The sequence below is a fragment of the Papaver somniferum genome, chromosome 2 (genome assembly GCF_003573695.1).
Source record: "Papaver somniferum cultivar HN1 chromosome 2, ASM357369v1, whole genome shotgun sequence".
Classification (NCBI taxonomy): domain Eukaryota; kingdom Viridiplantae; phylum Streptophyta; class Magnoliopsida; order Ranunculales; family Papaveraceae; genus Papaver; species Papaver somniferum.
In genome coordinates this window covers 129434254-129449401 of record NC_039359.1, presented here as the reverse complement: position 1 = coordinate 129449401, position 15148 = coordinate 129434254, and the positions used below count along the sequence as shown (strand labels likewise).

Genomic DNA, 15148 nt, shown 5'->3' with positions numbered 1-15148 from the left:
ACTGGACTTCTTGGAGCCAAACCAGCTGCTTCACCTATTGATCAATATCATTGTTTGGCTCTAGATGATGGACCTTTGTATTCAGATTCATCTCAGTATCGTCGACTTATTGGACGTTTGATTTATTTGACCATTACACGTCCTGAATTGTGTTATTCGGTGCACGTATTGGCTCAGTTCATGCAATCTCCTCGAGTTGCACATTGGGAAGCTGCTCTTCGAGTTTTTCGTTATCTTAAGAGTCATCCGGGTCAAGGGATTTTTCTACGTAAGGACAGTGCTCTTCAACTTACTGCTTATTGTGACTCTGATTGGGCCTCCTGCCCTCTTAGTCGTCGTTCTCTTACCGGCTATTTTATATTTTTGGGAGGTTCACCTATATCTTGGAAGACAAAGAAGCAGCACACGGTGTCGCGTTCTTCCGCCGAGGCTGAGTACCGTTCTATGGCTCATACTTGTAGTGAGCTCACTTGGCTCAAGGCGTTATTGAAATCTCTTGGTGTGTCCCACTCCCAGCCTATGCGTCTTTATTGTGACAGTCAATCCGCGCTTCATATTGCTGCTAATCATGTTTTTCATGAGCGCACCAAACACATTGAGATTGATTGTCACTATGTACGTGATCACATTCAATCGGGTGCTATTGCCACTTCTCATATTCGCACAACCGCTCAACTTACAGATATCTTCACCAAAGCGCTTGGACGTCCTCAATTTGATCTTCTTCTTCGCAAGTTGGGCATTCGTGATCTCCATGCTCCAACTTGAGGGGGAGTATTAAGGGATTCACATGTATATTTTGTATATACGGTAGTTATAATATATCTCGTATGTTAGGAAAGATATTAGTTTAGTATAATTTTATCTCCATATTTGTAAAGCCGCATGAGGCTTATTTAGACACAGGTTTATCCTGCATTATACTCAAGCTTTTGAGTAATACACAAAACCTTCAAATTCTTATCTTGTCGTTTCAATTCGCATAAAGAATTAGTTTGCACATACTCCAGAAAACGAATAGTCTTCAGATCTTCTATATTTGGATATGAACGTGAATCTACTGCAACAACTCTAAGAAGAGAGGATCTGAGGGTCTTTCATACAAACTAAACAAATTCCAAAAGAAGAAAAATAGCTAGACATGAATGTTTTTCTCTTTCACCTCTTCCCCCTGATCACCTAAAACTCTAATTCCTTCTTCATTGTTGTCACTACCATAAGCCCAATTACAAACAAGAAAGTACAAGAAATTAACAAAACTCAAAACAGCAAGAACCCAATAATAATAATCATAATGGCCCTGATTTAAGTTACTTGAAAGCCAACTTTGATTTCCGCTTCCTTTACTTGCTTTATCCACCACCTTTACAATAAAACTCCCAATCAAGTTCCCAACAGCCATTCCAACTGAGAAAAGAGCCACAGCAATACTAGCCATACTTTTAGGAAATTGAGTATAGTAAAACTTGATTTGTGCTATAAAATTAAAAGCCTCAGCTACTCCGACCAAGCAATGTTGTGGCACTAACCAAAAAGCTGACATATCGACCGCGGCATGAGCAATTTTCAACAACCCATGTTCGATTGCTCTTTTGCGTCGAATACTTTCCACCACGGCCGAAACTATCATTGCTGCACATACAAGTAGTATTCCTATACCCATCCGTTGTTTATCGGTAAGTGAACCTTTTTGTTTTGTAACTTTTGATACTAGCAGAATAATGATTTTATCGCACACCACTAACCATATTGTGTAAGTTAGGATTGTGAAGACCATAAATGAGCCTGCTGGGAATTGGAAGCTTGAGGTTATATGCTTGTTCATGTTTTTTGCTTGAAGTACGAAAAACGAATTCTGGCCGACTACTACACTAACCATGATCCCGGTTGACCATATAGGAATTACTCTCATTAAGGATTTGAGGTCTTCAACCTGATCCACTGTGCATAAACTCCACGGTTTTCTAGCTGACCCATCTGGTTTCAAGTTTTCTTCGCCAGGATTTCTGATTATACAAGCTTTGTTCAGAAACCTACACACATGTTACCAGCCAACAAATTACACAAGCTTGGTATAAAATGATTATAAAGCAGGAATTCAGACTTTTTTTTTATGTACCTTAGATTGTTAGTTGGTGCGACCAATTTTGAACCTGTATGGTGATGGTACACGTAGCTGCATGCATGAATAGAATTCACTGGAGGAAAAACAAGATCCTTGTTCTTCCAAGATGCCACAAGGACTTGTGCGAACCCTATAAACAAACTCTTATTTGGCTTCACCTTGACATAATATGGATTACCCAAGACAAACAAGACAGTGGATAATAACATTAGCAGGACAACAATGCCGAAACCAAATTTCCATCCTTTATGATCTTGAATATAGACGATAAGGGTAACAGCAACCATGATTGAGACTCCAACAGATGCATAATACCAATTGAAGAAAGTTTGCAAAACTCCTTCATTTCCAGGGTTTTCTGGTTTGTGAAATTGATCAGCTCCAAATGCTATTGAACATGGTCTAATACCACCTGCCCCAATTGCCATGAACGCAAATGATGAAAATAGTAAAGCAAGTTGCGCTGGTGTGGCTTTTTCAGCTTCCCTAGGTGATGCTGATGGAACCATTGCTGTTAACCAGAGTAAAACCATCCCCTGTAAGTGGGAAGAATGTATGAGATTATGCTATAGTACCATAATACATAAATACGGTTTGAGAGCCAATTGGCAAGTGAGGGCATTTTCCCCAGTTGTCAATACCTGGCTATGCCTCTAATTTATGGATAATCGATTTGTAAAACTTTTCATGTTTGGTTTATAATTGGACTTGGAGAATTTAATTTGTGAAACAGGTGATAAATTTTTAACTTACAGTGAGGCTAGATAGTGATGCGAGAACAATGACCCTAAATTTACCCAAGTAAGAATCAGAAACCAAAGCTCCAACAATCGGCAAAAAATATGATGTGGCAGTCCATAAGAACAAAGCTTGAGCACCCATCACAACTTCCATATTAAAAGCTCCGGTCAAGTATAAAATCATATTCGCCGTCAGTCCATAAGTTGCAACCTTTTCAAATGCTTCATTTGCTATTGAAACAAAAAAAACCATTACACGTTCAAGAATTAGCCCCAAGCAAACACTTGCAAAATACACCATCATAATCAAAAACATCAAATAACGCATACCAATTATGAAGGGCATGGTTTTAAGACCGCCATGCTGCGATGATCTTGCCATGGGTTCATCCAGTCCTTCCTGGCTTGAATAAATTTTCTCCATTTGTAATGGGTTTTCTTCTTCCTCTTCCTTCTTTCGTCTCCTTGATTACATCAACAAGACATACTCAATGTAGTGGATGAAAGCATATTTTCACCTCCATATATTCACCATTGAATTGCCAATTAATGCTGACATGCTGTATATATGTGGTAATATGTCATAAATGTACCTGTTCACTATTGGTCGATTCCAAATACTTTTCATAACTTCCCTTTCTTGGAAAAAACTAAAAACGTGTCCAAAAAGAAAAAAAAATTACTCCATGTACCAATAAAAGATGTCCTAAATTATAATGGGGGTGACCTAAGATAATCAAGTAATGTGAGTGGTGGATATCACAATCAGAGAATAATATTTTTCTTCAAGTGTATATCCTTCTGTTTCCTTCAAGTGGGACAGAAATGTGACAGTTGCGTGTACAATTATTTTTGAGCACCAATGGTAGTTGTTTGTACCACGGCAGGTCCGCAGTGCATAATCTTTGGACACTAATGGGCGGTGTATAATCTTTGGGCACTGACGTTGTCTGTTTGAACAATTACTTGTCCATGGTTCGTAATCTTTGAGCACTAATGCTGCCTCTTTGTACCATAAGTGGATTGCCGTGCATAATATCTGAGCACTAATGCTGGTTGTTTGTACCATCTCTGGTCCAGCCTGTAGACAAAAGTGCTGACATGAATATTTGGCCAGATTTTAAAAGATACTATTCATTTTGGTTGTTTCACATCTTTGATTATCTTTTACTGATTTTACGATGAAAAGAACCACAGGAGTATATCAACCCTTAATTGGGGCCTTAGAAAATAATTAGTGGCCTCAGCCATTTTATTCCCACTCTAAAAAATTTATTTCCACCCCAAAATATAGTGAATATATTGTTTTACCCTTCACTAAACCTAAAATTCAAAATTCTATCAACCCTTAACTCTAAACCCCAACTCATTTTAATTTTTAAACCCAAAATTTTGTTAATCTCACTTAGTTTGATTTTAACTTTTTTCTTTCAAATTTCTTGTTTGCAATTTTTTTTCCTGAGACTAGCATGAAAAGTCGTTAGGTAGTGACGTTTTCAATAACGACTTTTTACGGTCGTTAAACTTTCAAAAACGACCCCACGAGTCGTTACTGTTTAAAAGTTGTTTCTTGACGACTCTAAACAGTCGTTAATGATTATAAAAGAGTCGTTATCTTCTTCTATGAGTCATTAATGGCGGAAATACATTAAAGAAGTTAACGACTCTTTTATAAGTATTAACGACAGTTTAGAGTCGTCAAGAAACAACTATTAAACAGTAACAACTCTTGGGGTCGTTTTTGAAAATTTAATGACTGTTAAGAGTAGTTATTGTAAAATGTCACTACCTAACGAGTTTTCATGGCTCAGAAAGAAAAAATAAATTATAAACAAGAAATTTGAAAAAAGAAAAAATTAAAATCAAATTAAGTGAGATTAACACTAATTAAGTAAAATTACCACTAATTAAATAAGGATAGATTAGCCATTACCTAAAATATTTGGATAAAAGGTATTGGAATTAGGTTTGGGTGACCTTTTTTTCTCTTCTAGTGTGAGGTCCCTAGTTAGTTTTCGCCTTTTCGGGAGCCCCAATTAAGCATTCGACTATATTTTCTTCATTAAAGGGGGAAATCTTCATGAGAATGTGGGGCCAACTATTTTATGGTATCAACAGTCTAGATGAAACCATATTCTTGAAAAAATTCCACAGGATATCCCCAGTTTTCCCTCGGTTGGTTTAGAATGACAGCCATTTTGCTCGAAAACATGACAATGTAAGAATACATGTCGCGCACTTTCCTTCTCCATTAAACAGAGGCCACAAGAGTCACTCGCCTGTATCTCCGCTTCACTAGTCATCTTCGGGAGCAATTCTATTTAGAACTGCTTGCCACATTAGGGAGTTTAACTTGATGGCAAGTTCGTAATTCCATTTAAAAAATTTAGTGGGAAGGTTTTTTTTTTTTTAAAAAAAAAAAATTTGACACATTGAGCAGGGGAGAAGGGCCCCTAACCCAACAAAAGAAAAAGGAAAACAAAAATTACACCACCCACAGACTAGACAAACCTAGCCTGCAACCCAAACCAAAATTACAGACGATAATAAGCCTTCTGACTGCTATCATCCAGAAAAATGCCAGCAAACTCAGTTCCCAATCTTTCCCAGTCAAGAATCTCAAAGGCAGAGGGAGGATACAACCCTGCTAACCAGTCTGCAGCTCTATTTGTTTTTCTATAAATATATTCAATCTTCAACCAATCAACTACCAATTTAGTGGGAAGTTGGTAATTACAGATAAATTTTCTAGGTAACAACCCACTAAGTTCTGCCATGCCAACTTGCATTGTCGAAGTTTTATTACTCAATAACAACTTGCACGGCCATTCACCAACACCTTTTGAGTAATTGTAAAATAGTTCTAAAGTAAAAAAATAATACTAGTAATTGTAAGACCCTCTTCAAGCTTGTGTAAAAAAACTAAAAAGAAGAGGTAAACCCAGTAAACGAACTCCAGTCCGAAAATCTTTTTGTTTACTATCTCTTTGCTTTCAAGAAAAATACTCCTGAAAAGGAGGCAATGGTATTTTCGGGCTTCAAAAGAAAGTAATTATGGGCTTTCACTGTATGAACTTTGTCTCGATTTTAAAGAACGATTTTTTGGGCACTAGCCCATTTTGGTGGGGGACTACTCAATTTATTTGGGGATAGATATTTGAAGTAAAATCCAGCCACCCCTTATCTTTATCTTTTGTTAATACAAAAAAAACTCTTTGTAATTAAATCATTGTTAGTGTAGTGTTATTGTAATGATTAATTAGAGATTAGTGAGTTATTAATATGATACTTATGTTAGAATCAGAATTATTGGGTGAGAAGAAGAAGAAGAAAAGATGAAGAAAAATAGGGTTGAACTCAAAAAATCTTATTTTGAGTTTTCTAAATATGATATGAGTGATTCATGTGATGATAACTCCTCCTCAGATTCAGAACCTCCCTCATCTCCTAGAGTATTTGTCAATACTTCTAACGATCCGGGTATGAGTTATTTGTTAGATGATGGATGTTTTTTTCCCCAAACTCAAGCTAACGACCCAAATGATGAATTTTATCAGCCACAACCAGAAGATGAAGATATGGGTACTCAGGTATGGCTCAAATTTGGTTAATGTAGCTTGAATTGTGCAAAAAATTGGTTAAAATGAAAATTTCAGTAAAAAATTTCGGCTAGGTCAAGGTGGTTCGGTTACCAAATATGCATTGCGATGTAACCGAACTCTTCTGTATGTGCAGTTTGGTTACTTGATGTAGCATACGCAGGTAGCCGGACTCCATTTTAATGGAGTTTTTTCCGAGTTCAGTTATCTTTTTCCAGAACTAATAGCTTAGAGTAGACAAATAATAGTTCGGTTTAGTCTAGTATACTATCGGGGTTGCCGAACTTAGAGTTCGGCTTAGTCATGTGAACTAACTATGTTGTCGAACTTCTAAGGACAAAACTTGTCATCAAATTTCGGCAAGCTCGCAAAATATTTCTAGTGACTAGATAACCGAACTCTGAGTTCGGTAAGGCCGATAATCTTTTTACATTGCCGAAATTTTAAGTGTTTCTTGTTTGTGGTTGTCATTGACATTGTGTTATTTCTCGTAGGTTGAATGTGATCCAATACCAATGGAAAATCAACCTTCCCCAGTTTATATTTTGTACGAGGACACATCTCATCACTACATGAATGACTTGGTATTCAAAGATCTGGCGGAGGCAAAGAGTTGGGCTAGATAACATGCACAAAAATACATGTGTGTATTAGTTTTGAATGGGAATGAAACAAAAACTCACTTTGAAATGGTTTGTGAGAGAAGCGGTGATCCCGACAAAAGCCAAAAGAGGAAGGGTTATGTTTATTAGGGAAAGACAAATATGAAGAACAAAACTTTCTCAAAGAATATTAATTGCACATTCAATCTATCATTTAACCATAACAAAGATTTGGATGTGTTGATGGGTAGAATGTGGGGAGAAGTAACTAGCCCTAATCACAGAAAGTACTCCCAAGGAGTGGATAGGTTTAGGAAAGTAGTGGGGAATTAATGATACCTTGAAAAATGTACCTTCTTTCCCTTTTATAATATCCCTCTTATAGATTAGTGCCCATAAGATTATCATATTACTAAACTACCATTTCCCTTTCCTTAAGTTAATACCAAACCCTAAAGGGCTTCCCCCTTTAGGCCAAAGCCCAACTGTCCATGTGTACTCTTGGGTAGACTAGGACTTCCCTATCTTAATGGGTTTGGACTAGTCCCCAAGCCTCTTTATCCTAAAAGGGAACCCTTAATGGGTTAAGGGGCCGCTAATTCTAAGATTGGTTATTTTCATTATCAACATTAGTCCCCTGACTGTTTGACCGGTGAGGGACCGTGTCAACAGTCACCAGGTGATGCTACGGTTGCAATAGGCGGTTATAGGCAGTCTTGATTCACGACTCTTGGTATGCTGCGGTTATCATTGGGGAGTTATAGGCGGTTGACGCTCACGACCTTTAGGATACGACGGTTACTAATCTGCTCAGTAACTGCTCCTTCTTTCACCCTCCTATAAATAGAAGAGATCTCGCCCCAGAATCCCATATTTTTCACTATCTTCTTTCCCCTCTCCTTGTCTCTCTGCTGCTTACCATGTCTAACGAATCACCTATCCGCGACTCGCCTCCCCGGCTCAAATCTTATACACTCGACGAGTTCAGGAACAATACCCGTCTCAAGGATGACATTCGACCGCCCACTGCGGATGATGGTATTTTTCTTTTCCCAGCCGATGATATTTGGGGTTACTCGCATGCTTAACCCTCATCCATTTCCTCCGCCCGGGTCAGAAGAATGGCTTATCCTCCCTCAGGCAGAATTTCCCCCTGCGCCTTCCTTTGAGGACTCGCCCCGCTTGGCGGTACATAGAGGAGATTATGTCTTTCCTACGATCCATTTACGTTCTTCCGCTGAATCTCATGCCGCTTGGGATACCTGGACCGACTACATTCGCTCCAATCTTGAGAACGCAAGGGTTATCCGCTCTCTAGGTATAGGAGCAGCTCTATAGGCCTTCAAGTTTAGATACGTCCGGCGGGACCACGATAGCATAAATCGCTTATGTGCACGCTGGGGATCGACCCTCATACGTTCATATTTTCCTGGGGAGAAGCGACCCCTATCCTCGAGGACGTGGTGGCGCTCACGGGTCTACCTGTCCATGGTGACGTAGTTTACGACAGTTGCTGCATCCACAAATCTTTAAACAATGATAACAGAGATCTCCGTGACTGTTTGCTTAAAGCCAAGGCGAATTCTATAACCTATCAGCTGCCTGAGGAGCTTAAGGATGAAGCTACGGACGATGATGGAGTCCCAATGGATAAATGTAAGGGTAAAGACGCCACGTCAGCTTCTAAAGGTTCTCCCGCAAATGTCTCATCTTCTTCGAAATTCATGGCGTCCGCAATAAAAGCTGATCGACCAGAGCCTTCTGCTACTAAAGAAGCTGATGATGTGAAAGAAGTGAAGAGCGACCAGAAGCCTAAATCCGGGCAACGTCGATCTTCCTGCTCGTGCTGGATCAAATAATGGGCTCCTCTGCAGTCTGGTCCCGGCAAAGGTGTTCCTCCTCTAGAAGGGGAAACAGATAGAGCGGAGCTAGCTGCCTTCCTCATCTTCTGGCTGTGCCACGACGTTTTCGAATACATTCCCCGGGACACCATCAAGAATGAACTGATCCCTATGGCCGTTGATTAAAGATTTTTTGCGGGTTGTTGTAATAATGAGGTTCAAACTCTCGGACTTGTGAAGGATAATTTTTTAAACTTAATAAAAAAGATAAATATATACAATAAAAATATTAACACTGGTGCGAGAAACTGGGACTAAAGATTCGGCCATTTTTCATTCTCAAATGGTTCAAAATTTAATTCTAGGCGATTATAGTTCAAAACAAAACAAATATTAACTCTAGTTTATTGCAAAGATAGATTTTATAAAATATTACTTGTATTTCTTAAGCATGGCATATCAAAAATCCCTAGGACTAAGCATACTCCATCAAATGAAATCACAAGTAATTAATTTAAAATCTTAATTCAATTAAAATTAGTGCAAAAAGTAAATAAAAGAATTAATGAAATTACCACGTGGATGAAATTCGACCTCCTCCGTCGTCCCAGTGTTGGGTTTAGCTCATCATGATAAAAACACGCTCAAAATATTTATTTATTGCTCAAAGGGTGTTTACAAGGATGAAAATGGAGATGAAATAATAAAACAGTGAATGTGCGACCCACAGAAAGCGTCCAAAGTAAACGACAAAGAAGAAGTGCTATTGTTACTGTAGCTCTAAGACCCACACCTACGACCCACGTCTGTGAGTCTATTTCAATGTTGAAAAATAACTGTTGTTGCAGGTCAGTTCTTCATGTTCTTCATCTTCATCACGAACAGCAGCAGCAGCAGAGAGAATTCGTGATTCTACCTCTGCAGCTTCCTCTCTTCTCCTCCCAACTCTCGACAACCCTCGCTAGGATACCTCAGCAACTATTTATAACCCAACAGCACCGAAATATCTCGCCATAACTTCATATAATCCTCCATTACTCGGCATTGATGAAGAAAATATTCTCGGATATATTTCTTCCAAATTTCCTTCTTCACGCGTCTGTTGGTTGTAAAACTTCCTAAGATATAGCAACAATCAAAGACAAGATATTCTCTAACTAATTGGCCACGTAAATTCCAAGTTAGAATCAAACAGAATCGATATTATCTTCTCTTCCATGTTTAGCTTTATCTTCATCCCACGGCTTTGCTGGCCCATTTTGCTCGATCAAATTGACCATACTAATCCTGTCTAGTGTATTCAGGCCCAGCGCAATCGTTTCTAGCGATTGAATCTCGCTGAAATCCCTCCAACAATCCGACCCAAAATCAACAGCGTGCATGTAAGTATTCCGGCCAAAACCAAATTCAAACAAAGAAGATGACCTCCCCCTATCCAGTTCAGGGGTGCGAATAGCAAGTGGTCACCCCTTATCAAGTGAGTGCCCCTTATCCAAAGCAGAGAGTCCGCATAACATGTGTCCTCCGGGTGCCAAAATCAACTTTTCGAGCCGAATTTTCCGAAAAACATTTTTATTCCCAAAAATGCCTACAAATACATAAAACACCAAAATTAGTACAAAATCGAGAGACAACAATATATAATATTGAGATCAAATTAGACACAAAAATGTGTCTATCAGCCGTGATGATGTCCCGCGACGTGTCGTTCCCGCTTGCTCCCATGTTCCTGGGTGGTTTGTACCACCATTTAGATTTGTTGGTAAGTGACATCCGTCACGTGGACGGATCCCATGAGGTTGAAACTTTCCTTCCTGCTAACTTCATTCAGGCATGGTCTTGGGAACGTTTCCCCAAGTATAGGCCCTCTCATCTGAATCCCCTCGCGCTTTCTCGGCAAGAAGAAGTTGTTCAAGAGGATGACTCCAAGCGCCTAGTGACAAAAGCCGAGTCTCATCCTCGGATGGCTCTTTACCACAAGAAGGGTTATTTTCCAAAGGAGAATCTCAAGGATTACATGGACAAGGGTGTGTACTTCAACCCTATCACTTATCAGACGGTCGCACTGGCTCTCTTCATTATACTTTTGCCATCCAGTCCCGGAGGAGGATATCTTCAGCGGAGATACCTTCGGATGAGGAGTTTGACATGATTGTTTCTATTTTACTTATATGTCTTCCCAGATTTTATGGTGGGAAGTTTTCTTCTGAGGCTTACAATACCATCTGTGTGGCAGGGCAGCTAGGGTTTGACCAAGGGGTTCCTTATGACCCTCCTCCTTCTTCAATAGAGGAGGATAAGGAGGTCCGGAAAAGCTTTGATTGCTTTGTCTTCAAAAGCGGTCTTCGGATGAGCGACCGTGCATGCTTTTTTTATTTCTACCAACCTCAGCTTCGCCGGCATGTAGGTGTTACCAACGAGTGCCTTGGCTATCGTAATAATGTTAATTGGAGTGTACTGAATCTACTCATCAAAGAGCCATTTCCCACTCCGGCTTTAACTAAGAAAGACCTCAAATAAATGCATGCATCAGGTCGCGTGAAGCTAAACGCTGAGGTTGCCAAGAAGTATAGGCTATTTTCCAGTAACAAGGGTCGTCCTCTTCGTCTGATAGTTACCAGATGGGACCCTCCTTCGGGCGCCCCGTCTTCTCAAGAAGATGGGAAGGGTACCGCTCTACCTCCATCCGACTCCAAGAAAAGAATGCGCATTCCATCATTGAAGCCTTTGCATATCCCTTCAGTTGCATCTCCTCCTGCTAAGGTATCTTCCTTCTCCTTTGGTTGTCACTTTAATATGGTTCCGCGTTTAGTTTCTTTTACTAGTTTGCCATATTCTTTTAGAACTCTCCGCCTATCGGCTGCAAACCTAGAGGTCTCTTTTTTGAAGAGTACATCAACCTGCCTTTTAACGAATGGAGGGACGATCGACTGGATAAGAAGATGAAGCGGGACGCCGGCGTGCTGCCTATTCCGTGGTTGCATTTCATACGCACTTCTAATGTCTCTCCTCCGTTTTCCACGCAGGCTCCCAAAGTGGGGTCGTCATCCGCGAGTACGTTCATCGAGCGTGTGGATTGGCATCTTGGTCGATCAGTTAGTCAAAGTGGTCCCGAGATACTCTTTCCTTGTATGATTCTTCACTCTACTCGTCCCCTAATCGTACAGACAATTAAAGATCCCAATCATCCTCTTCACACTCCCTCCGATATGTTAGATGCAAGGGATGAGTCTGAGTCGGATCGTTTTGTGCGTGACTATTCCCAGGAGGGTAGTGGTCTTCAAGGTGGCGCCCGAAATCAGAGCTCTTCCCCTTTTAAATCCTGTGAGTGTACTATATTCATAATTGTTAAGTTTCATATACCGATACGTACCGGTAATCATATTTATGTTATGATTATTAAATGCATTTGGTGATCTATATAAACATCTTCACTTCTTATACTTCTTGTCAAGATTATTTTATTTTCTTCCTTTCTCTTTCTTTTTATCAGGTCACTCGGAGCCGGCTGCGTCGAGTTCTTCTTCTTCTTCTCGCCAATCTATTCATTCTCCAGCTAATCATATTCTTTTCCCCACTCTGGTATATATATTCTACTTGAATTTCATTTCCTTACCATATCAGGATGTTTTTCTTATGATTTCTCCCTTTGTTTCTCCCCCTTTCCCCTTTTTTTAGAACATGGGAAAACGAGATGACGCTCATGGTAAAGGAAGCGGCTCGAACCAGCAGGTCAAAGGCAGCGAGTCCGGCAGTGCCAATGACAAGCGGCATAAATCTTCCAAGTCGACCCCTAAGGTTTCTCAAAGTGTGGATGCAGATGCTGAGTTTATGGCTGTTCCTGAGGATCCTCGGTTCAAATATCCCGGTACCATTTCCGCGGCGGAGGCTGGTGTGGACAACCGCTATGCGTTGGTACACGGATTTTGGGTCCCTTCGTCCAAAGCAGCTACCTATCGACGCATAGTGGAGAAGTTCGGCCACATGTGTGTTCATGAGGATATGCCCATCAATTCTTTGATCGTAGCTAAGGAGGATCTGCTCATCATAGCGGAGGGTCTTTCCCTGGAGGATGAAACTCCAATTGGTCCGGATATCTTGAGGAAGTGGGACGCTACCATCCAGACTTATCTAGTTCTTCGATTCCCCATTCAATGACTCAAGAATCTACTGGAACAGGCGAAGGCTAGTCACAACGCGCGGACCACGTTGCCTCGTGAGATCCAGGAATTGGAGCGGGAGCACAAGAAACTACTCGATGTTGCAAATGCTAAGAAGGAAGCTTATGATCAACTTATAGCGGACGTGGGTCGGGCTACCAAGGATCTGAAGATCGCTCGGGATGCTGCCGAGGAGGTTAATGGGCGCCTAACTAGGAAGAGGGACGACCTGGTTGCTCTGGATATTTTCTGATGATGATTTTTTGGACAATTTATTTGTTTTGTTTTGCTGGGACTGAGGATTTTATGGTTCGCTTTTATTTTGCAAGACATATTTTACTGTTTGGTTTAACTGTATTTATTATTATGGTTGGATGGTATTTAACATGGTATCACTATGCATTTCTATAAGTAGGGATGAGTGGAGTTGCTTTGACATCTTTCAAGTTTCTTTCTGTATTTCATTCACCCTATGGTTGCTAGTTATATATATTTTTCTTTTTGTAGCTGATGGATCATCGTCTTCACGGGTATACTTTGGCCTTATCCCCAGTGCCAATACTGGTTATCCCTTATGAAAAGGATCATGAGATGACTCGCTTGTTATTGGTAAAAGCTGAAGTGGAGGTACTTAGAGAGGTTAGGATGGTTAACAGAGTGGCTACGCGCGCGCGATTTAACGAGCAGTATGAGACTTATTCGATGGATCGGGGGTCACAGGCGTCCGGACACATAACTCTATCTGTACAACGTGCACTGGATGATGTTATAGTTGCGCGGAACAAAGCTGAGCGCTTATTTCAGGAAGCACTAATTATGACGACTGATATTGAGAAAAGAAAGCAATAGCTGATTGTCGCGCTTTCATCACTCAACAGGCGGGTCCGAATCTGCGTGGGTGTGTTTTGACTTTATGTGCCGTGTCTGCTCTTATTCGTCCTGCTGACATGAAAGCGGAGTTGGCACGTCTGTTGATTTTGAAGGATGAAGTCGGGATGCTACAAACTCATCGTCTGATCGCTATGGATAAGGCCCGCAAAGCTTATGACGAGCATAAAGAGACACTAAATATGGCTCAAAAAGCGTGTGCTTCTAGTGAAGTTATGTATAAGGTTCATCAAGTGTTGGAGGAGGTGCGTAGTGCTTATACCGATTCCACTACCCAGTATGGGGAAGCACAATTAATGATGCAAGACTTGGACGAAGACATTTCCTACTGCCGCTCGCTTATAGCTGGATCATCCTCATCTTCAAAAGTTCTCCTCCCGTTTTTTTTTTTAATATTCATTGCCTCGGATATTGTGTTGTCTTGATTATATATATGAGAGTTTGTTTTGATTAATCGCCGTAAATATTCCTTGAGTTTCTTTCTCCTTTTCTTTTATTTGTTTTGGGTTTATGGCTAATCGTGTGAGATTAGTTCTTGAAATGGAATGTCTAAACCGTCTTTTCCGGGTGATGTTCCTTGCTCGAGATACTTTCGAAATCGAAAACTCAAGTTGGCATGAACAACTATCTGTTGCGGATCATCTGGTGAGGAGGATTCAGAGTGAAGATGGTCTTCCTGATTTAACCCTTCTGGAGTATCATGGTTATTGCCGTAAGCAACGTATGATTACCCATTTCCGATGTGTTGAGGCGGATCGCAGTGTTAGATCCATTGAGATGGCCCTTACTGCAGTTCGCTTGGAGCTTGATATGTTACCATGATTATTTTTTTTAGTGGGAGTTATGACGGTAGCTGTAGTTCCTATAAATAAACTATTTGTGTTAGTATGGAATCTTCATTTTACACTCTGCTCATTGTCTATGCTATTATTTTCTGCATGGCTGAACATTTGCATGGTTATGTGCTATCTTTGGCTTCTGTGCCATCATTAGTATCCCCGTATAGGAGAGGATCCGAGCTAGATCGCTTGCGGCTCGTGAGAGCCGAAATAGAATTGATTAGGGAGAGAATTCCGGCGAGTCGTACAAAAGCGCGCGCTCAGTTTGACAAACAGTACAAGATATTTTTAGCAGCTCGGAAGACTCAAATGTCCGGGCCAGTTTCTTTCAGGATTCAGAGTGCATTGGATGAT

The 15148-nt window shown here is 40.4% G+C and overlaps 1 protein-coding gene across 1 annotated transcript; it reads right to left on the bottom strand.

The window, feature by feature from the left end:
• Nucleotides 1-1009: 1009 nt before the first annotated feature.
• LOC113349105 (protein NRT1/ PTR FAMILY 1.1-like) lies at nucleotides 1010-3508 on the bottom strand. The gene is made up of 4 exons (XM_026593025.1): nucleotides 3196-3508; nucleotides 2879-3096; nucleotides 2120-2661; nucleotides 1010-2033 (listed from the first exon to the last, which is right to left on the bottom strand). The coding sequence occupies exons 1-4, from the start codon at nucleotides 3287-3289 to the stop codon at nucleotides 1136-1138; spliced, it is 1752 nt and encodes a 583-aa protein (XP_026448810.1). The 5' UTR covers nucleotides 3290-3508; the 3' UTR covers nucleotides 1010-1135.
• Between the last annotated feature and the right edge of the window lie 11640 nt (nucleotides 3509-15148).

Excerpts from the sequence above, each read along its gene's own strand:
- LOC113349105 (XM_026593025.1), bottom strand. The coding sequence starts at position 3,289 with ATGGAGAAAATTTATTCAAGCCAGGAAGGACTGGATGAACCCATGGCA. Across the intron at positions 3,097-3,195 it reads AACCATGCCCTTCATAATTG|CAAATGAAGCATTTGAAAAG; the intron begins GTATGCGTTATT and ends TTGTTTCAATAG. Across the intron at positions 2,034-2,119 it reads GCACCAACTAACAATCTAAG|GTTTCTGAACAAAGCTTGTA; the intron begins GTACATAAAAAA and ends ACATGTGTGTAG.